This window comes from Mangifera indica, chromosome 3 (genome assembly GCF_011075055.1).
Source record: "Mangifera indica cultivar Alphonso chromosome 3, CATAS_Mindica_2.1, whole genome shotgun sequence".
In the NCBI taxonomy this organism is placed as follows: Eukaryota; Viridiplantae; Streptophyta; class Magnoliopsida; order Sapindales; family Anacardiaceae; genus Mangifera; species Mangifera indica.
This window is the reverse complement of record NC_058139.1, coordinates 19,845,404-19,870,028: the sequence shown is the minus strand read 5'-3', so window position 1 is coordinate 19,870,028 and position 24,625 is coordinate 19,845,404. Positions and strand designations below refer to the sequence as shown.

The window sequence follows — 24,625 nt, the reverse complement described above, 5'->3', positions numbered from 1 at the left end:
GAGAGAACATTGATATACTCATATAGACTAGTTAACTTTCAAGAACATCCTATGCATACCTTGTCATTCTGATGTACAAGATTGTTTGGTTAATTCAAAAATAAATAAATAAATAATCACACAAATGGAGGAGCTAGCTAACATAACCTCATTTCTTGCTATTTTTGTAGCTTTCCTATCTTAGAAAACTTGGTAAGAAGTTAAATTACCTGAACGCAAGGATCATATGTAGCTATTGAAACAGCAGGTTTCTCTCGTTGGTACTGGAAAATTCTTAGACAACTCATCGATGGCATTGATAAGAAGGATGAAGTGATTATATATATTCAGTCAAAAACTTCCAAGGATCATTGTAAAAATTTGAAAATATCAAAAAGTTGTTGTTAATTTCAAACAATAAGACAAGATGGAAGTTCTTTATGAATCAAAGATTACTAGTAACTAAATTTGAGATGAGATGAAATAAAATAAATACCTTAGAGAAAAATTTTCAACCTTTTTAATTTTAGAGCCTTCAATCAATTAAGATCTTTGGGATGTGAGAGATTTTGCTCCTTCCATCTTCTTTCTCATACCTTTTTCTCAGAAAACGGCATCGGAAGATTTGTAAATGCTGCAGTGTTGGTGTTCGAAGAATTTGGTCGGGAAGTGCCTTTAATTTATCACAGTTATCCACTGACAAGAAATGAAGACAAGGCATGATTGCAATATCTTCATCTCTATATTTTGATGCCTCAAAATGCCACTTTTTCCATTCGCATAGAAACACGAAACGAAGTAATTTCAATTTGGGAAAGGCAACGATCGTCGATGACGATGATGTGATGCCATTTTCTATTCCCAAAAATTCATTACCCACTCTTATCACTCTAAACATGTGACTTATCTCAAGTGATTCAAAGGATGGTAATTTCCCCAAAGGAGGTAAATATTCACATTCACTACAGTTATGAAGCTTCAACTCCCTTAATTTGGATAATGATACCTTCCAATCAAAACACATACTTCTTCCTTTATAGCCTGTTATTTCTAATTTCAATAAATTAGAAGGTAGTTGTAAGGCTCCAAGGATCAGTTCACATGTTGTCTCTTCATCTTGCCCCATAAATGTTAATACCAGATCAAGTAGATTTTTCATACTCCCTAAATATGCAAGTGCATTAATATCCCTCACATATTGCAATTCTAACTCTAAAGACCTTTGGTTCAGTTTCAAGTTCTTCAAACTATCAAGACTTGTACATGCTTCGTTATTGTAGTCATCACCATTAATAATAAATTTGTTTAATGTCCTTAGACAACTCAATCTCTCTACTCCTTTTGGAATGTACTCTAAAAAGTGAGTCCTAGCAATTAACAAATGCCTCAAATTTACCAACTTTCCTATTCCTTGGGGTAGCTGTTGGAGATCCAAACAATCAGTGAGATCCAAGGTTTGTAAATTATATAAATCACATAATGCCTCAAACAATATTATTATACTATTAGTTTGCAACTTAAAATGCCTCAAATGTATCAGATTTTTTATTCCTTCCAAATTAGCTATCCCCTATCCTAAATTCAAAACTAACGTTCTAAGACACATCAACTTCTTAGATAATAATGTGTTTAATGTAAAATCATTCCATTCAATTTCAAAAACAAGGCTATGGAGTTTAACATTAAGAATATAAGGAGGAATTAAGGGCAAATTCGTCATTACATGTCGAATATTTCTAGTAGAAATCTCAAATTGAGGCATTGCAAGACTCTCAAATTCTATATAAGAACATTCATTCTTTGTAAGAGATTTAACACAATCATGCACTATATCATACATCTTACATTGGATAATACTACCATCGTATTTAATTATTTCAAAATCATATAAGAGCAAAATTATGCATAGTTTTATTGTTCATAAAATTTTAAACAATGGGGATATATTATTTAAGCTAATAAATGAGTCATTTTAATTAAGAACTCTTTTAATAATTAAAATTTGTCAATTAAATTTTTATAAAATATAAACATACACATAATCAGATTATGCGTAAATTATGATATAGAAATGGGAGTAATTGTCATTGGTTTTCAGGATTAAGAGAAATTGGAACTCAGAAATATGTCTACCAAAATTATGGATTGTAATAATATTTTTTGGGATTAATATTTGGAAGGACATATTTTCTACACTATATTACCTTTCTTGTTTTTAGTTTGATTGAAATTTGAATTTTTGAATAAGCTATCTTTGATAGTCATGAACATGGAAGTCGAATTACGTATTTTATTTTATATCAAAAATTTAATTTTTTATATTGTGTATTATATCATATTACAAATATATCTTTTAAAATTAATAAAAAATTTCAATCAACACGTGATAATTTTAAAAAATAACATAAACACTTTTAAAAATTTAAATTTCTTCTTTACACCTTTATTACATTTTCATTTTCTTTTAAAATGTGTATTGATCTGTATAAGTAATATGTATCATATTATATGATATGTTTATTATATCGTATTAATTCGATACACCTTAAGATATACATCACTTTTTACCTGTATCATATATGGTAAGATAATAATAACCATAGTCATAAGGTTTCAAATCATAGGACCCCTTTTTGTTCCCAAAATCAATAGAATTAGAGACCGACAATGTGACAATAACTAGATTCAATCAGAGAACACAAAGTAATTCAATCCTTTTTATATATGAAGAAAATAAAAATTCTTGTTTCTGCAATGATATTCACAATAATGGCTGCAAGTCATCGAGAGTACACTGGACCAGCCTCTAAACCATTCAAATTAAAAACAGTTGCTTCTAAAATTTTCAATTGAATATAATTATATCACCATTTCTATTGCTTCCTAACGGAGCTAAAATCTCTATTTTAACTGGTAGAACTGCTTTTTTGGATCCCCTGCCATGACCAAAAGTGAAAAAGGATCTTCTACCTCTGTTACTGCAACCTTCAATGGGGCTAACTCCACTCACTTGCCTGTTTTGTTGCAAAGCTTCTTGAATTGCTTAATACAACCTGAGATCAGTTGATGAACCATTGAAAATGGTGTTCTAATGGGTTCTATTGCAAACTGCTCATCTTTGTCTCTTATATCAATACATTCATCTCCCATACTGCTCACTTTATGAAACTTCCTCACCTTCTTATGAACTATGAATTCATCTCCTGAAGCCAATCTGTCTTGTGTTGCAAGCAATGTCTGATTCACTGCGTGATGAGTATTGTGTTCAGTCACAACACAATCCTCATCCCTGCCTGCCACGTTTTCAGTGGAAGAATTTGGATCTTGGGATGGGAAATCCTGTTCTGGATGAAATATTTGTTCTGCAAAGTGGGCAATTTCCATTGTTTTGAAACCAAACGTCAATGCAATCAATGTGAAAAACATGGCTGCAATTTCGTATTAGCCTTAGCTTCCCATCTTCTTGAAACTCTTTGGCAAATTTTTACTACAATGGTAACTACAGAAAAAAAAAAAGAATCATGAGAACTGACTAGGTTTAATGAAAGGATATGATATTAAATTGATCAAATCATTATTAATTTTTTTAATTATTTCCTTTCTAATGATCTTTCTTAATTAATTTTCAAATCTTCTGATTATAACCATATGGTACTTAATTATTTTTACTTTTCAATGATTCTTTCATAATCATTTTGCTTTGATGCCACATAAGGTAGCAAATTTTAATCCAAATAAAAAATTTATCTTATCATTGTCTACCTTTGATCCAAGGATGCTTAACATTTCTGCTAGCAATACTACAGTTTCTAGATTAAGCATATTTCCATTTAATATACATATGATTAACCCGACTTCGATTCTTATCCGGATAATTTTTTATATTAAGTAACACTAACTGCATAAAAAATGCACCATAGACGGTAACATATCACTATATAATTGATAGTTATTTTATTTATAATTTAAAATTGTTTAATTATATGATGATTTATCATCATTTATATACAAATTTATGCATATTATTTGTGTACATAATTTTATTGTTTTGTATTTAGCTTAGAGAGACTGAATTGTTTCCCACTCAATATTTGTCTTAACGATACTTTTGTATCCTTAAAAATTAATAAATCACTCACACCACTAAAATACCAAAAAAGAAAACAAAAACAGCAACAGAAAATTCATCACAGAGACAATGGCTTCAGCCATAGTTGTCAAAGGATGGAAATTGATTTAAGATATTGTAGTTGTTGGTGTGTTTAAGTGAGTTGTAACAATGCTACCTTGCCTTCAATATTTAACAAATGTATCAGATTCTTTCACCAAATGACTGACTCAATCAACATATTGCTTTGATACTAGTCAAGGAAGCAAGTTTTTCTCCCTGTAAAGCAATTCTCTTATTCTTCTCTTCCTTGGATCCAAGGATGCTCAACTTTGATGCTAATTAAGGTATTTAATTTCTACAAGCAATGCCACAATTTCTAGTTTAAATATATTTCCATTCAATCTATGTATGTCTAATCCTATTCCCAGTCTAATCTTAAACATTTTTTTTTTATTTAAAAGTGAGAGAACGAACTCATTTACCTATTTAAAATTAAAAAAAATCATATAAAATTAAAAGAATAAATGTAAATGGTTAAACTCATATCAACATATTTAGTGTAGATATATGTATATGTTTATGGTAAGTTTCTAAATATTTTGTACTCACTATTAAGGGTGTGCATAATTCAATTCAAACCGTTAAACTGAATTAAATCACTTAAAATTACAATTTGATTTGTAAAATACTCTAGTTTGGGTTGAAAACTTTTCAAAACGTTTTTTTTCAGTTTGGGTTATAGTTGGGCAATTGTCAAACCAACCAAGACAGTAAATCGTATTTTTTTAAAATACATATATATTACTATGTTTAACATAATTTTTCAGTAAGAAATTAGGTGTACAGTTTGTTTTTTCATATTTATTTTGTCATTTATTTATATATATATTGTATATATATTTGATATTTATTTTACACATTTATATTATATTTTAAAAAACTATAATTCAATTACTTTTTTTAAATAATGTATATATTTATTTATTTTTTTATATTTATATTTTTTTATACTATTTTTTTAATTTAGTTTAAAAAAATTTTAAATCGGACCATGCATACCTCTGCTCACTACAATGGTAAAAAAAGAATATAATATAATCATGGAAACTAATTAGGTTTAATGATATTAAATTTCTTAATTATTTTCTTTTTAATTGTCTTCCTTCATTAATTCTCAAATATTCTGATTATAACTATATATTTCTTAATTATTTCCAACTCAATTATATTTTTTTCTTTGTATGGATGAAATAAGATATTGATATTTTTGGTGTGTTTAATTAAGGTAGCAACATTTTATCCAAGGATGTTTAACTTTTCTAATAGCAGTACCACAGTTATTTGGTTTAAGCATATTTCTGTTTAATCTACATTAGATTAATTATTTTATCACATAAATACTATTATACACAATGCACCACAAACGATGACATATTATCGTGTCATTGATAGTTATTTTATTTATAACTTAAAATTACTTAATCATATGATGATATGTTAACGTGTGTGTACAAGTTTATACACACTATTTATGTATATAGTTTTATTATTTTATATTTAAATTAATAAATCACTCACACCCCAAAAAGAGAAAACCACCAACTAAAGATTCATGACTTATACCATTGTCCTCAACAATAAAAATCATAGTTCTGGCCAACACTATTCCAAATGGTCTAAATAGTGTTTTCAAGTGCAATCTCCACCAAATTATACCTGAGATGAAGTGATCTAGCAGGAATCACAACTTGTATGGATCAATTTGGCCAAATCTGACTTATATTGCATTGTTACAGTGCGATTCAGGTCTAATCACATCATGTTCTTAACCAAAATCACACTCGAGGGGATGCAATTCAAGCCAAATCAGATCAATCACAAATATATATTTTGATATTAGTTTATCATGGAATTAAAACAATATTGCTAAAAAATGTTTGAATGATTAGACAAATATTTTCAGGTAGAAATAATTTATGCTTGTTTAAAATTAATTAATTGAAAATTCAATTAACATTTTAAATATAAACAAGGGTTGGTGAAGTGCAGCTATAGAATTCTAATTAATTAGGATGAAATTTATATTACAGTTAAATACTATAACGGTTTGGAATTTCATTTATAGAGTTTTCGATAAAAAACAAAAAACATATTTAAATTTCATATTTTAGTTTTATTGTGATAAGTTAGGTTTGAAATCAAAATATGAGTATGTGCCATAGCCATAACTTGAAATTCAAACTATTTAGTGTTAAATCAATTTGAAATATTATTATCTAAACTTGAAATGTTAAATCTCTGAGGAAAGACTGTAGCTTGGAGAGTTTTCGCATATCCGCTTTCTCTTAGGCAGGGGAAAGACTAGTCTAGGCTTGCCTGATATCTAGGAACAACAAAAATGGAGGTATCTGTGCCAAAGATACTGTCTAGTTCTTGGTTTTGTGTGGAACCAATTGGCCTGATTCACGACCATCAGCAGTCCCATATACAGCTGGATCGATTACTAATAGTAAGAGGATTGGCGTACTTGATAGAGGGATTACTGGCAGGAAGGTATACTGGTTTAGAACCTGAACAACAACTTTCCTATTCCATGAGACTTACTGACTCTAGCTCTTTATGATATTGAACTTATTTCAAAAAACTAGAATATTGTAGAATCAATAATCAGGATACTGGAATATTGTAGAATCAATAATCAGGATTGGCACCTTTCTCAAGGAAACTTCCCATTCTAACTCCGATATATATTCAAATACAGGTGTTTGCCTGGCGGTGTGGCTCGCACCTTTCCAACCGTTGGGTCTTAATAAGTACTGAAAAAAATGACCCAGTTTCCATTTAGCAATTTCCAAAAGTATGGCCCAGGTAAGGATGTTCCAGGACATGTGGTCAATGCAACCAGTTCCCAATTGACAATTAATATAAGAATTTCAAAATTATGCTCTGCAAAGGACTTATACTCTGTTTCTTAAACAAAAGTCTACTAGTATAGCTCAAAAAATAATTTAAAATGAACTTCAGTCTTCAATTCAAATGGCAATTAAGACATAATTCACATTAATAATGATGTGAAAAAGATCTTCTACTACTATATCATCTAGTATGAATCAAATCTGAGCCATTCAGAGGGTGACAACATAAAATGAACCTCTGTGAAACATATCTGAAGCTCAACATATAATTCTAATTCATATATAATATAACAAGCCTTTGGTACAGCTGCCTTGTCACTCTTAAATGTCCCTATTATATTCTAAAAAATCCCTAAATATTATAATTCCCTCCAGAACAATTTTCTAGTCTCAGAAGATTTGTTTTAGAAACTATTATATTCTAAAATATCCCTAAATAGATTTCCACTGTTTCCAAAAGCTGCTTTCTGGTGAGTGTATGTATACAATTCTCACTCTAAAAATGATGGTTTTGATAGGAAATAATAAAGAAATATTAAAGGAAAACAGCATGCTCATGGAATCTCAAATGTTTTCAATATCAAAACTCACAAATTGCACAATACTTACGTGGTTACTGCAGGTAAGTCTAACGATAGTGTCTCAAGACGACCATCTACTTCTCTATCCACAGTGGCTTCTCGTCTCTCCTTGTCTAAAACAACCTACCAAATAGCAACAATAAATCATAGGAAACAATTATCTTAAGTATAAAATAGACATCAGCTGGAGAGGAAGCATACTAAAGTTAACCTAATAAAAGAAAAAATCAATAACCAATACAATCTCAAAACATTTAAACTTATATGTAAATTAAGCTGTTTCTTTAAGCATCTCAAGCAATTATTCATTAACAAAGCACCAAAGGCGGCAAAATGATGGAACACTAGTATAATCCCGTAGTTGCAGTTTGAACATGGCGATATTCTATAAAAAAAAAAAGGGTAAATTTTATAAACTAAGCATACATACTCATCAATTAATCAAAGGCAACAGCAGTACCTACCCAAAATTATTTTCACGAAATATACAACTGCTATAAAATTCCAACACTGTTTTAGGCTATCCTGAATGTATCAGATTTATTCACAAAAAAATAAAATAACTAAAGTTCTTCGAAAGTTGGACCAACCTTAGAAGCAAAGGTAGCTCGTGGCCGGTAGAGCAACCCTGCAACCATTTGCCCTGTGTGATTGCAATCGTCATCAGTTGCCTACACAACAATCTGTTTAATAAGGAAACCCCTCTTACACATGAATTTCTTTGATCAGCAAGACCCAAACCATAACAAATTTAACGAAACACAAACCTCTTCTCGAAGAAAAAGCAAACCGGGCTTCACAACCTCAACAAGACTCTTCAAGATCTTGGAGACAGCCAATGGATACAGCACAGAGGCAGCCTTAACATGAATCCCTCTATCAGCTCCCATAGGTACACCCGCCCGCAGCGTATCCACGCACTGTGAGGGGCTCATACTGACAGCCAGGCTAACCCTGATTCCTTGATCCTGAGAGCTTCCTCTAATGCTATCTCGCAAAATGGGTTCATTGACATCTTGACGTTGTTGGTCTCAACTCCGGTCTGTACCCATCCCAGATTAAAAATAATAATAATAATTTTTAATGAATTATTTTAAGATATTGATCAATACCTTATTGGGTTTCACTCTGATCTTCACGGCGTAGTCGACAACTCGTTTTATAGTCATCATTATCTTCATTTTTCTATTCTTGATTATGATGTCTGGCTCCCCTCTTGCTTTTGGTTTGGATGAGGACTGGAACTGGAAGTTTGTTTTGAATTATTATAAGGAAAAGGTTAAATTACGTTATTACCCTTCTTCAAATAGTTCAACTTCAAATCTTACTCTCTCTATATATTTGTTAATTTCTTGTTCCTGAAAATTAAGGTCTCACTCTTTGCATCTTTACATGATCTTGGATTTTGATGGAAGTTTGAAATACCTTGATTTAATCCAGTTTTTAATTTGCATATTGTGTGGAATGTAGATTGTAGTAAGTTTTTTTCAAAAGGTTTTTTCTTTAATTTTTGGTTCCAATGAAGGTATAATACATTCGAACTAGAAAGAGTTTATAAGTTTAGAATCATATTTTGGGCACATCAATGCGTTTTATTTATTTATTTTTAATTCAATACAGTATGTTGCATAAGCGTAGAAAAGTAGTGTTAAGAATACCAAATATGAAATAATATCGTTCAAACAAAAACTATCATCAAACATAAAGTTAAAATAAATTAACACAAGAATTTACGTGGTTCGCCAATTTGGCTACGTCCACGGGTGGAGATGATTGGTTTCACTATGATAAAAAAAAAGAGTTACAAAATATTGTTACATCTTTCACAACAAGTTTATAATCACGAAAAACCAACCTCAAGCCACCATAAATTCTGAGAGGCTATTTATTTCTAACACAAGCCCCACCACACCATTCCCCTCCCCTCGCCCTTTGTTATGAAACAAATAGCCTCCAAGCTAACATAAGTTTACCTCTCAGCAACATGCCAAGGCCTATGCTCCCTTTTGAGCATGTCACCAAAATATTCATACCAAGATGTCTTAGTTTCTCATCAACATCAATATTTTTTCTTGTCTTCAGCTCTCATCAAACTTTTTGGAGAGAACATTGATATAATTATATTAACTAGTTAACTTTCAAGAACATCCTATGCATACCCTGTCATTCTGATGTACAAAATTGCTTGGTTAATTCAAAAATAAATAAATAATCACACAAATTGATTCACATATTTCTCCCAGCTAAACTTAATCATTCTCCAGATAAAGGTTTGTTAATAAGGTATTACCAATCAACAATGGTGATTCTGCAAATGAAATTCATTTCGACTAAGTTACATTGAATCATCAAGAAATTCATTTCAACAGAGAGATTTATAAGTATTATTAAAAAATGCAATTGGATATATTGATAAGCAAATTTTAAGACCAAAACAAACCTAAGGGATATGTACTTAAAAAAATTAACTTACAAATTAAATTACCTGAACTCAAGGATCATATGTAGTTGTTGAAAGGGCGGGCTTCCCTTGTTGGTACTGGAAAATTCTTAGATAACTCATTGATGGTATTGATAATATGAATTGATTATATATTCAGTCAAAAACTACCAAGGATCATTATAAAAATTTGAAAATATTAAAAAGTTGTTGCTAATTTCAAACAATTAAACAAGATGGAAGTTCCTTTTGAATCAAAGATTACTACTAACTAAATTTGAGAAGAGATAAAATAAAAATAAATACCTCAGAGAATATTCTTCAACCTTTTTAATTTCAGAGCCTTCAATAAATTGTTGTCTTTGCGATGTGAGAGATTTTGCTCCTTCCATCTTCTTTCTTGTAACTTTCTCTTATAATATCCCGGAAAGATATTTCTAAATGTTGTCTTTGGGATGTGAGAGATTTTGCTCCTTCCATCTTCTGTCTCGTAACTTTCTCTTAGAATATTGCAGTAAGAGATTTCTAAATGTTGCAGTGTTGGCGTTCGAAGAATTTGATCGGGAATTGCCTTTAATTCAGGACAAAACATCATTGACAAGAAACGAAGACAAGGCATGATTGTAATATCTTCAACTGTATATTCTGATGTCTCAAAAATTGTACTATCTTCATCTGTATATTCTGATGTCTCAAAATGCCACTCTTTCCATTTCGCTAGTTCGAGGAAACGAAGGAATTTCAATTTGGGAAAGGCAATGATTGATGTGACACCATTTTCTATTCCCAAAAATTCATTACCCACTCTTACCACTTCATGCATCGAATATATCGTAAGTGATTCAAGGGATGGTAATTTTCCCAAAGGTGGTAAATACTCACATGCACTAAATACACAAAGCTGCAACTCCCTTAATTTGGATAATGATACCTTCCAATCAAAAGGCATACTTCTTCCTCCATAGCCAAGTATTTGTAATTTCAATAAATTAGAAGGTAGTTTTAAGACTCCAAGAATCAGTTCAGATGTTCTCTTGTCTCCTAACATATCAAACCTTAATACCAGATCAAGTAGATTTTTCATACTCCCTAAATTTGCAAGTTTAATTGCATTAATATCCCTCACATATCGCAATACTAACTGTAAAGACCTTTGATTCAGTTTCAAGTTCTTCAAACTATCAAGACTTGTACATGCTTTGTTATTGTAGCCATCACCACCAATAATAAATTTGTTTAATGTCCTTAGACAACTCAATCTCTCTACCCCTTTTGGAATGTACTCTAAATCTAAAGTCCCAACAATTAACAGATGCCTCAAATTTACCAACTTTCCTATTCCTTGGGGTAGCTTTTTGAGATTCAAACAATCAGTGAGATCCAAGGTTTGTAAATTATATAAATCACATAGTGCCTCAGACAATATTATTGTATCAAAACTATGCAACTCAAAGTACCTCAAATGTATCAGATTTTTTATTCCTTCCAAATTAGCTTTCCTACATCCTAAATTCAAAGCTAACGTTCTCAAACATGTCAACTTCTTAGATAATGATGTATTTAATGTAAAATCATCAAATTCAGTTTCAACAACAAGGCTACGGAGTTTAAGATTAAGAATGTAGGGAGGAATTGAGGGCAATTTTATTGTTGCATGTCGAATACTTCTCATCGACATCTCAAATTGAGGCATTGTAGGACTCTCAAATTCTATATAAGAACACTTATTTTTTGCAATAGATTGAATACAATCATACACTATATCATGCATCTTGCATTGGATAATATTATCATCGTATTCACTTTTTTGAAAATCTTGAAAGAAAGAGCGCATTACCAATGTATTAAAATAGTTTTCACCATCTAATTCCATTTTTTCATTTCCTAGATACCCTTGAGCCATCCATAATTTGATAAGTGCACCTTTTTCTATTACATAGTCTTTTGGGAACAAGGCACAATATGAAATGCATTTTTTTAATTTAGAGGGCAAATCATAATAGCTCAAGAGTATTGGGGGGGAGAGTTTTGCTTCTATCACTTCTTTTTCCCATAAATTACTATCTAAAACACGTTGCCACTGTTCAACATGTGTTTTTAACCTCAAGAGACTTCCTAAAGTCTTTAGAGCAAGAGGCATGCCTTTGCACTTAGCTACTATCTTTCTACCAATATCTATAAAATTTTCGCACTCTTCCTTAGCCTTTCCAAAAAATGCAATTCGAGTAAATAACAACCAAGATTCATCATCAACTAACTCTCCTAATTGGATCATGTTCGTGGTTCCCATTATTTCTACAGTACTTTTCTTACGTGTGGTCACAATAATTCTACTACCATGAGAACCATATTTAAGAGAATCTTTTAATTGTTCCCAACTGTTGGGAGTTTCAGTCCACACATTATCTAGGACGAGAAGAAATTTCTTTTCCCTTAAAGACTCACGTATTTTTTGTAGCATGGTTTCTAATTCACTTAGGTTTGGTGCAACTCCTATAAGAGATTCAAGAATTGCTTTTGCAATCTTACTCTCATCAAAAGGAACAGAAACACACACCCATATTTTCTTATCAAAATAGGTGTTCACTTTATCATCATTAAAAACTATTCGAGCAAGAGTTGTCTTACCAATCCCTCCCATTCCTACGATAGAAACAACGGAAAGGATTGGAGCTTCACTACTCTCAGTCAACAGTAATTTCATCAAGTCATTCTTACTGTTATTTCTTCCAAAAACCTCTGATAAATCGATTAAAAAGTTAGTAATTTGGTGTTCCAGTTGGCTAGTACTGCTTATGGTCAAACTAAAACTAAATCTATCCTTTTCCTTGGCAATGACACCAAGTGTTTCATTTAGATTTTTTATACTGAAAGCAATATCATGACGCAAGGAAATTTTCTTGCAACAAAAGCAATCAAACAAGATGCATGAGCATACCTTTTTCCAAAGCTTGGAAGCATTTTCAACTTTCTTCGTTTGGAATTTTCTTCTTGTTGTAATCCACTTATCCAACACATCATCAATGTCATACGACACCTCCTTGAGCTTATCCAACCAATCTTGCCCAGCCAGCTCTTTTACTTGTCTGTTCTCCGCATCTTCAATCATAGCTTGAATGGCCTGGAAAATGCTGATGAGTTTTTCAACTTCTTTATCAACACAACAAAGTAGTTTTAGCTCTTGAGTTGTTAGCAATGCCAATTGCTTTAGGATGGTGGAGACAAGGGCTTCAGCCATAGTTTTCAAAGATGGTAATTGATTTAAGATATTGAAATTTTGGTGTGTTTAAGTTTGTTGTAACAATGCTACCTTGCCTTCAATATTTATAGCCCAAAAAAAGAGAGCAAAGATTCTTTCACCAAATGACTATGGCTCAATCAACATGTTGCTTTGATGCTAGCTAAGGAATCATTTTTTATCCAAATAAAGCAATCCTCTTATCCTTGGCTTCCTTGTCTCTAAGAATGCTTAGCTTTGATGCTAGTTAAGGTACTTTAGTCTCTACAAGCAATGTAACAATTTTAGGTTTAAGTCTTTTTTCATTTAATCTATGTGTGTTTAATCCTATTCCCAATCTCATCTGAACAATTTTTAAAAATGAGAGAAAGAACTCATTTACCTGTTTAAAAATTAAAAAAAAAAAATTATATATGCTTTGGATATAAAATTAAAAGAACAAATATAATGTAGATATATATCTATATATGTTTATGGTTTGTAAGATCTTTGAATAAATTATTAATACTCACTACAATGATAAATAAAAGATATAATATAATCAAGGAAACTAATTAGGTTTAATGAAAAGATATGATATTAAATTGACTAAATCACTATTTTTTTTAATTATTACCTTTATAATTGTCTTTCTTAATTAATTTTCAAATGTTCTGATTATAACAAAACAATTCTCTTATTCTTTTCTTATATCCAAGGATGCTTAACTTTTCTATTAGAATGCCACAATTACTAGTTTAAGCATACTTCTGTTTAATCTATGTTTTATGCAACTTTATGGGAAATTAATTCAATTGACCATATCTCATGCACCAAACCAAAATTGATCACATTTTTTTGGAGTTGAAAAAAATGACAAAATACCCAATTAAATGCCAAAATTATCTTTCATATATTCTATATAAATTCTATCCTTATATAAGAAAAATAATAACTATATATATCTATTTTAAATACATAAATTAATATATATTTAATATATGACATTACGTGAAGATAAAATAATATTCAATCACATGATAATACACATAAGTATATATTTATTTGTATATTAAAAATGGGTACACATAGATTGCTGTAAGAAAAAATGTATTCTCATGTACAATCTCACTCAATATCTAACATTTTGATTTTGATATGAAGGAAAGAAGAATATGATATTGAGATATTTTTACGAATATTAACTCAAAATTTTATTTATTTGTTGAGTATACAACAATTTATGTTGTGTTAAATGCTAGTTTAGAATTCTCTTATTCTTTTCTTCCTTACATCCAAGGATGCCTAACTTTTCTACTAGAAATGCCACAATTACAAGTTTTAGCATATTTCTATTTAATCTATGTTATGTTAATCCTATTTCAATTCGCATCATGACAATTTTTATATTTAAATTAGAAATACTGAATTTAAATTTTATATTTAAATTAAAATACAAACATAAAATAAAGAAAGAAAACACAGAAATTTAAAATTTTATCACTTAAACCCCAACACTATTCCAAATGATTTTAATAGTGCTTTCAAGTGCAGTCTCCACTAAATTACACCCAGGATGATGTGATCTAATAGGAATGACAATTAGTCTGGATTAATTTGGTCAGATTTGACTTAAATAGCATTGTTACAGTGCAATTCAAGTTAAATCACATCGTGTGATTCATCAAATTTGCACTCTAGACGCTGCAATTCAAGCCAAATTAAATATGCAATTGATGTATATTTTGATATTAGTTTATTATGATATTAAAATAATATTACTAGAAAAAATTATGAATGATTGGACAATTATTTTCATGTAGAAATAATTTATGCTTGTTTATAATTAATTTTTTTGAAAATTTTATTAACATTTTAAATATAAATTAGGGATATATAGTAGGTTGGGATTAAAAAAAAATACAAAACTTGAAGTAAAAACACATTAAAATTTTTGGTGAAGTGCAGCTATAGAAGTCCAATTAATTAGTATCAAATTTATGTTACATGAAATATTAGAACAATTTGTAATTGCATTATGCAATAAAATTTGCAGATTAGGTAAACCTCTTAGACATGGCAAATGGGTGGGTGAGTTGGATGCAGGTTGTGTAAATCGAGTGTGTTAATTTAAATGAATAATAATTTATAAAACTCATATCCGACTTTATAAGTACGGGTAAATCTGTTGTTACCTAGTAATATTAATTTCTTATTGCTTCTCTTTTATTTTTATTATTTTAATATATTTATTTTGTAATTTTTAATATTCCTCTTTTCAAATACATAAGTATTTTGTGCAAGAAAGAAAATTTAGCTTAAATAATAAAAATGTTTTCTATAGTTTTAAAGAATTTTAGCAATAAACACAGATTTAATATTTATAACAATGTATTCATATTCTTTATATTTGTTTTTAACACAATAAATTGTTAACTTTATGATGGATCTGAGTTCATTTCATGTCAAGAGAAGATAAAATATGTGAAATTTGTGTTGAGTGTGTTGTAAATTTGATTTTGAAAAGGAAAAAGAAAATGAGTAAGAAAAAATCATGGGTGATCCATGAGTTCCCATGAGCATACCTAACCAGTTTGTAAAAATTTATTATTTGTGAGTACAAGTCCAAACAAGTACAGAACTAAAAATCTAAAACTTATACTTATTTTTAGGCGGGTTATTATAGCTTATCTGCTTGTTTTGTTGGTCTACAACACGTAATAACTAACCCAACAAAACCCATTTTAAAATGTTGACAAATGTGGTTGGGTAAAACTTAACATAACACAACCTATATCCATGTTTTAAAAGCTAGATTGAACGTTGATTTAATGATAAGGTAGGTTAGATCAATCAACAATTAGACTAATTTACTATTTGAATTAATACTAAAAATAATATTTACTAACTTAATCATTAAAAATAAAATCTAACCTACAATTAATCAAAATCTAATTTAGATTGGCGGAAATCTCAACAATTACAATTTTTTTTAAAATAAAAAATCCATAAAAACAAAATAAATAAAATTTATATCAATATATAATCAAATAAGTGCTGGCTTGGTGGTGTAGCTTGAGCCTTCGCAACTATTGGGTCTTAAATTGGTTGTGAAATTGTATAATGACATTATCACAATATTATACTTACATCATTGTATAATTTGACCACTTTGACTAGCAAGTTAATCTAACCCTATAAATAAAAGGGTTATTAATTAAAATCGACAAAATTTTTTCCGCGTAAACGTTTTAGGCAAACGTATAGTAGTTTTACTTTTATAAGCAAATTTTTTTGTAACTCCAAAAATACCCTCTGACTTATTACACGTCATTTTCAACCATTATGTGTGTGAGATGTTAAAGCTCTTACAGGGTGCGTCAGTGTATGCAGATTGCGTGGGTGTGTGTAGGGTGCATGTGTGTGTGTAGGTGCGTACAGAGTATGTGGGTGCGTGCAAAGTGCATACAGAGTGTGTGGGTGCGTGCGAGATGCCCGAGTGTGTGCAGGTACATACGCACCCTCATATATATAGTGTGTGGTGCGTGCGGAGTGCACGGTGCGTGAACTGTATAACTAAAAAATTGATTATTTCTAATCAACTACAAACATATTTAAAAATAAAAATTGATTCTAATATAATATATTTAATATTTAATATAATATTTATTCATTCTAAGACTTAAACTTCATATTTATTCATTCTATTACTAAATATACCAAACTACGTAAAACAATGAGTCAAACAATTCCCTGTATCAAGTTTAGACATAGGCTATTAGGCCTATGCCTAAGGCCCTAAGAAAAAAGGGGCCCAAAAATATTTTGTTCAATATGTATGTTTTTATTCAATAAATTATTGATTTGATGGATTTTTAACTTTCATAAAATTTTAAACAACTTCAATATATTATTCAAGCTAATAAATAAGTCATTTAATTAAGAACTCCTTTAATAATTAAAATTTGTCCATTAAATTTTAAAAAATATAAACATACACATAATCAGGTTTTGTTTATATATACACATTTTTGGTATACAATTCGGTATATAAATAATATGTTATTATGTTATTAAATGTTATTTTATCTTTAATTCAAAATCATCTAATCATATCATAACACATTATTTGTATACTTAAATTATATATCAAATCTGTATACAAATAATTTTATTGATGCCTAAATTATGATGTAGATATAAGAGTACTTATCATTGGTTTTTGGGATTAAGAGATATTGGAACTTAGAGACCGTGTCTACCAAAAGGATGGAATTAGAATAAAATTTTCAAGTAGACATGGTAGTGGCCCATGTAGGGCTAGGCTAGCCTTAGCGTGGCCTACCAAGCCTATAGGTCATATCGAGCCCTAAACTCACATAGTAGCAAATTTTCATAACGAGTCAACCCAAAAAAATTACTAAGCCCACAACAAGACCTTATATATATAGGGTCATGTTGTGTCGGACCCTTATTGGGCTAGCCTGCAAGCCTTTACTATGTCGACCCATTAATTTTAATAAAAAACATTTTTTTGTCAAATAATTTTTTAACAATATTTTCTAATAAAACAAAACATATTAAGAAATTGATTTGTGATTAGATGAAGACAAACTTATTAATAATAAATTAGTTGAGTTATTATGATCAATCTTACCAATATGGGTTCCAAAACTTGAGTTTAGTTAAAACTTACACTTTGTTTAATTTTTATTTATAGTGGTTGAAGAAAGGTAATAATTGTATTCTTTTTTATGTGAGATTTAATGATTGTATTATTTTATATGTGGGATACTTTTGTATTTTGCATTCTTACAAATGTGAGAATTTAAAAGAATACAAACACTCACTTTTTTCACTCACTATAAATAAAGATTTAATATCATCCTTCAACCAAATTTAAATTTTGTTTGTTTCACATATGTGAGATTAATCCAAAGAACTCAACTCATTTTTTTAAGTTTAAAATTTTCATTTCTTATAAAAATTTATAATTTTTTACATTGTTATTATTATTTTATTTATTTATTTTTTAAAATTTTGGACACAGTTCCATGGCGAGCCGAGCTAAAATGAATGGGCCTAGGTCGTGCCTCAAGTCAACCCGATCCCTTTGACACTTCTATTTCTAGGGATTAACTATTTGAAAGGAGCAAAAAGACATATTAACACCTAAAGTTTAGTTCATTCTCAAACTTTTACCACCAAAATTTTAAAAGCTCAAATATTAATCTATTATCCAACTTCTATTAAGATTCTTTATTAAGGTTAAAAGTAAAAATATCATTAATCAGTAATATTAAAAAATATATAAAGGTTCATATTATTTCCTCTTTTGGTTAGAAAAATTAACAATTTTTTTTCAAAATTAAGTTTTAAACTAGGGTTTCAAAATCATCATTCCATTCTTTAGCAACTAGCTTTGGCAAAGCCATCTTCTCTCTCCACCACCAACAATGGATGATAGCACATTTCTTTATCCCCCTGACAACAAAGGCTTTCTCTCTGATGAAGATGAATCCTCTTCACCTAAACAATTTGTCATTGTCCAGACGATTCGTCTTCGTCTGGATGACGAATCCTTCAAATGAAGGATGGATGAGCTTTCCTTCTCCATTCAATGATGATGATGACTCAAAGATGACAAAGACCAAGAAGAGAAGACAATCAAAGACGGATTGCATTAGTCATGGGAAAAGAAGGCAATCAAATGAAGATGAAAGATCTTTGGAAAATGTTAACACTAGGGAAAATGTAACTTTTCAAAATTTAATTATAAGGGAAAATTGTTAGTTTTTTAAATTAAAAAGAGAAAATGATTTAAACTTTTATATTTTTTAATATTATTGATTGAATAACATTTTTACATTTAATCCTAACAAAGAATCTTAACAGAAGTTTGATGACTGATAGGTATTTAATTTTTTAAAATTTTGCTAGTGAGAGTTATGGAATGGACTAAACCTTAGGTAGGAAGAAGGCTTTAGGCCTTTGAAAGAACATAATTTCTATATTATATTACCTTTCTTGCTTTTATTTTTATTGAAATTTAAAACCTTAAAGAAACTATCCTTGTTTGTCATGAACATAGTAGTCAAATAGCGTATCTTATCTTGTATCAAAAATCTAATTTTTTATATCATGTATCATGTATTATATCGTATTGTAAAAATATCTTTTAAAAATAAAATAATAAAAAAATAAAAAAAATCTATTTAACACGTCATAATTTTGAAAAATAACACAAAATTCATGAAAATTTAAAATTTCTTATTTACACCCTTATCATATCTTCATTTTCTCTAAAAAGATATATCAATTCGTATTAGTAATATGTACCGTATCGTATTATTATATCTTATTAATTTGATATATTTTAAGATGCATATTGTTTTTTACATGTATTATATCATAAAATAAGTATCATACATTATAAGATAGTGAGAACCATAGTCATAAGGTTTTGAATCATGAAACAGTGCAGTTACAACTTATCTCTTGTTGAAGCATCTCGAGAGGTGCAGTAGGACCATTTAGGATTTGAAAACAAAAGGGGTTGACTCTAGGAAATTAATTAGTAACACTAACACTAACATTTTTTACTTGGGGCTTGGTGAGGATGCCAAAGTGAAGTGCATTATTAGAGATGGCCATTGGATTTGGCCTAGAGCTAACTCTTGGGAGCTCATTCAAGTGAGAAACATGTTTGAGATTCCTAAATGGGGTGAAGAATTAATAAATTGGCGCATACCTTTCTCTCTGAGTATAAAATTGGGACCTTATCAGATCAAAAAGCCTTGCAATCCTTGGTATAAAATTGTTGGATCAAGAATCTCATTCTGAGACATGCCTTGATCCTTTGGTTCCCTATAAAAAGAAAACTCCAAACTAAGGACAAGGCCATTAATTATGGAATCAATGATAATACCACCTATTGTTTTTGCAAGAGGCCTGAGGAAAATATTCCCCACCTTCTCTTTGCTTGTTATATAACTAGAAGCGTTTGGGGGGAGGTGTTGCATTGTAGTATGGAGTATAATGTTATGCCTTGGAATGACTACATAAACTTGGTAATTACTAATTGGGGGTTAGGAGTCTTAAGCGCTCTATGGCTAAACTCAATCTGGAAGCTACTGTGTACTACTTACGGATGGAGAGAAACAAAAGAGTATCTCTATTGAAACTAGGGACAGAAGTAGCATTTTGAAAATGATAAAGAATAATGTTAGGGAGAGAGCCTGCAACTTCAAGAAAATCACCTGTGCGAGAGGAGATGATACCATCATTCGAAAGTGGGGTCTTCTTAGGAGATTATTCGACAAGAGGGAGTGATGTTGAGGAGAGATTGTTGGGGCTGCCTAATGTTGTGTTTTCTCTAACTGTTTTTATTTTTTTGCAGATTTTCCTAGAACCTCCAAAACTTGGTTGGACATGAATTATTTTGCATGTTCACCGTCAACAGAACCTTGTTTTTGGAAATGTACAAGAGGTATTCTTGTCAGGCCCAATGTTGCAGCTTCTCCTCCTTACTGCAGAAATGTCCTTTGCTGTTTCAGAATTTTGACAGCAACACAGCTCTGCATCGCCTTATTTTGTCCAGCTTTTGGTTCCAGGTTTTCTGCTCCAGAATAGATTGTGGATCCTCTGACGCCTTGTTTCCCTGATTTGCCCTGTCTTTCTAGAACCAATCTCTGCAAGTGGCCTGATGTGCTTGTCCTGGGATCAAGTTTGCTGCAGGATCCTTTTCCTAATTTTCTCTGCTTCTGTGTCCCGAATTCCTGCCCAGATTTTCTGTCCTGGTCTCCTGCTTGTTCTGGTCGATTGCAGCAGCTCAACTTTTCTGCTTCCTGATTTTCACTGCAACAGAATCCTGCATTCCTACTGCTGCAATCTGCACCAGATTTTTTTCTTTTCCAGTGCTCCAGTCTGCATGGCAAGCTTCCTGGAATTAGTCTTCTGCTTTTGCAGCCTCTCTCAAGATCTTTTTGTTCCCAGGTTCTGCCCATAAAAGTGTTGTTCTGAAGCTGGTCTCTTCTCTGCATTTTGGCCAATTCCAGAACCAGGAGCTGCTGTTCCCATTGCCTCTGCTGTATCCTGCCCCTTTTGCTGCTTTGCATCCAGACTCCTTTCTTTGTTTTGAGGGCTGATGTTGAGGGCTCTAAGTTTCATAAAACAGGTTTTTGCACTGCCACGCTCTGGAGTTTTGTTTTCAATATGTTACTCAGTTTAATCAATCCCTTTGGTTGGCTTCTCGTATTGAAGATTTATCCTTGCAGAGTCTGGTTGGAGCTGTGGTTTTCTTTCCTCTATTCTGCCACTTCTGCGTTTGTTTTGGGTTTTTGGTGCAGTGGCGGTTTTTGCTACTGCCCACAGGCCTTTTCTGCACTTCCCAGTTTTCTTCTGCTTCTGGATCCTGGTTGGGTGCTGCTGCAGACAAATCCAGGAGCTGCTCCTTCCCATGAATCCTCTCTACATCTTGACAGCTTTTGTCTTCAAATTCTCCATATCTCCCAGAAATTTTGCAGGGTTGAAATTCTGCATTATCCTGTCTGCTGCAATTGTTTAGATTTCAAGTATGTCGTCTGCTTGGATGTCCTCCTGCCCAGCTGCTCTCTCCAGTGTCCTCTGCAGATATCCAGATGCACTCTGCTTCAAATGCTCTCTCATGTGGAACTATCTCCGAGCTGTATTCCCGGTGGTTTGCTTGCTGCCCAGTTTTCTGGACAACAAATTCGAGAAGCGTGGATAATTGTTGTCTTTGCTGTCCGCTCACCTGGGTTATCCATTGCCTTTCTCTTGCATGTAATCTGCTGCAGCGTTCAGCCTCTCGATCCTGGTTTAAGCGCACTTTGGTTTCTGGTGTAAATCTTTTAAATTTTCAGATTGGTTACTCAGCAAGACCTGAATTAGGACACAAGGCTGCTGCTCCCCGTTAAGAATTTAGTTAAAACTAATGGTGAAACTGCCACAGTAATTTCAGATTTAATGAAGCACTATGGTTGGTTTTTGTTGAGCCCAGTTGAGAATATTTTATGTATAAAAAGTAAAATTTGGTGCCTTCTCTTAACTCCTTTCTTTGCAGGAACTTTTTCAAGAGAGGGTGACTTTTTCTTTCTGGTTACTTCGGCTTGATCGTAACCCAAGGAGCAATTGGTTTTATTTTCCTTTGTTTTGGCCTGCATGCGTTTTTTGTACAGTGTTTTGCTACGGTTGCCGGGTGGGCAATGGTTAGCCTAGGTTGTTAAGCAGTGTCACTTAGGCTCCCTTTTTGTTTTTCTCCTTTAATACATACTTACCAAAAAAAGAAAAACATTCTACTTGGTTAACAGTTTATTAGTAAAAAGAGTTGCTTAATAATTATATGAATATAGTTTATTATAGAATATAATTTGATTGCTAACAGGCTGGAAATAGTGTAGTTTAGCTTCATAGAACAACGACCATTACCAACCATCACCAAACATACCTTATCTACCGTACCCAGTATTATTAATTTGGCATTAGAAGTTGGTGTAACTATGATTGTTGCAATTGAAAAGGACCCCCCTTTGCTCCCAAAATCGATGGAATTAGAGACCTAAAATGAGACAATGATTAGATTCAATCAGAGAAAACGAAGTAATTCAATCCTTTTTATACATAAAGAGAATAGAAGTTCTTGTTTCTGAAATGATGTTCACAATCATGGCTGCAAGTCATTGAGAATACACTGGACCAGCCTCTAAACAATTCAAATTAAAACAATTAAAAAAATTATAAAATTTTCAATTGAATATAACTGTATCACCAATTCTACTTCTTCCTAGCAGAGCTAAAATCTGTATGTTAAATGGCTTCATGACTCCAAATTAACTGGTAGAACTGCATTTTTGGATCCCCTGCCATGACCAAAAGTGAAAAAGGATCTTCTAACTCTGTTACTGCAACCTTCAATGGGGCTAACTTCACTGACTTTCCTGTTTTGTTGCAAAGCTTCTTGAATTGCTGAATAGAATTTGGGATCAGTTGATGAATCCATTGAAAATGATCTTCTAATGGGCTCTATTGCAAACTGCTCATCTTTGTCTCTGATATCAATACATTCATCTCCCATACTGCTCACCGTACGAAACTTCCTCACCTTCTTATGAACAATACATTCATCTCCTGAAGCCAATCTTTCTTGTGTTGCAAGCAATGTCTGATCCACAGAATGATGATTAGTGAGTTCAATCACAACGTAATCCTCATCATTGCTTACCACATGTTCAGTGGAGGGATTTGGATCTTGTGGCGTGGAGCTGGGTGCTATAATTCGTTCAAAGGGAAATCTTGTTGCGGATGAAATACTTGTTCTGCAAAGTGGGCAATTTGCATTATTTTGAAGCCAAACGTCAATGCAATCAATGTGAAAAACATGGCTACAATTCGGTATTATCCTTAGTTTCTCATCTTCATGAAACTCGTTCAAGCAAACTGCACATTCAGAAAAGTTTTGTTCTCCAAATTCCTTTTTGTTGACTCCTTGACCGAATTGAAATACGGGTATTGACCTTATAACAGACTCGTCTAGTCCTCGAGCTTCCACGGCTGGAGAGTACGCCATTACAAGGTCTTCAGGTCCTCCTCCTGGCGACAAAGAGGATCGCCTTAAGAGATCAATACGGTGCCAACTGAGGCAGCGTCTGATAACAAAGATATGGTAACTCACCAGCAAGAAAGCTGTGGCTAAAATCCCCATAATGGCAATGGCTATGATGGGAAAATTTGTACCTGAGGAATGTAAATGGGTGCCAAAGATCGAGCTACTTGGAGTTGTTATAGGAGAAGGAGCTTGTGCTTCATGGATCATGTAGTTTTTACTTGCAAGATCCATTGGATTTATTAGATCTTGGATACTCAAAAATTGCACAACAAATATTGATCATTAACAAGAAAAGGCTTAGCAATAAAGAAGGAAAGGAGAGATGAAGACGGAAATGAACAGAGAGAGAATAGAGAAGAATAAGAGACAAAACCCAGAAAGACTTAAATGAGGGAGACAATAAGAGAGCTTGAAAATGGAGAGAAAATGTTGTTGAGTGGAATTATTTAATGTACATACGTACTTGGTGCAAATTTTTTTCTCAGTTTCCCACTTAATTGTTGAAATTGAAGTGTCTCGATACGTATGGATTATTTATTTATTACTATAAGAAAGCAATGGGGAAATTTATAGAATGGACGGCTATCTACCATGAATGATTGGAGCTTAAAGACTTAGGAGTCATGCTGGTAGGAAACCAAAATTAATCATCTTCTTGATTTGAAGTTTGAACTAATTTTTATCCTAAGTTGTAACTACTATCAATAAAATTGTATACATATTTTTGAATAAACAATTAAGTATATTGATACTATGTT

The 24,625-nt window shown here is 31.5% G+C and overlaps 2 protein-coding genes and 1 pseudogene across 2 annotated transcripts; all 3 read right to left on the bottom strand.

The window, feature by feature from the left end:
- Positions 1 to 2,683: 2,683 nt before the first annotated feature.
- On the bottom strand, positions 2,684 to 8,810 carry LOC123210448 (annotated as a pseudogene).
- A 1,523-nt stretch (positions 8,811 to 10,333) lies between these two features.
- Positions 10,334 to 13,264, bottom strand: LOC123211616 (disease resistance protein RGA2-like). The gene has a single exon (XM_044630412.1). It carries the CDS (start codon positions 13,262 to 13,264, stop codon positions 10,334 to 10,336), a length of 2,931 nt encoding a protein of 976 aa, XP_044486347.1.
- Positions 13,265 to 22,852: 9,588 nt separating this feature from the next.
- On the bottom strand, positions 22,853 to 24,302 carry LOC123212560 (RING-H2 finger protein ATL16-like). The gene has a single exon (XM_044631739.1). It carries the CDS (start codon positions 24,096 to 24,098, stop codon positions 23,079 to 23,081), a length of 1,020 nt encoding a protein of 339 aa, XP_044487674.1. The 5' UTR covers positions 24,099 to 24,302; the 3' UTR covers positions 22,853 to 23,078.
- Between the last annotated feature and the right edge of the window lie 323 nt (positions 24,303 to 24,625).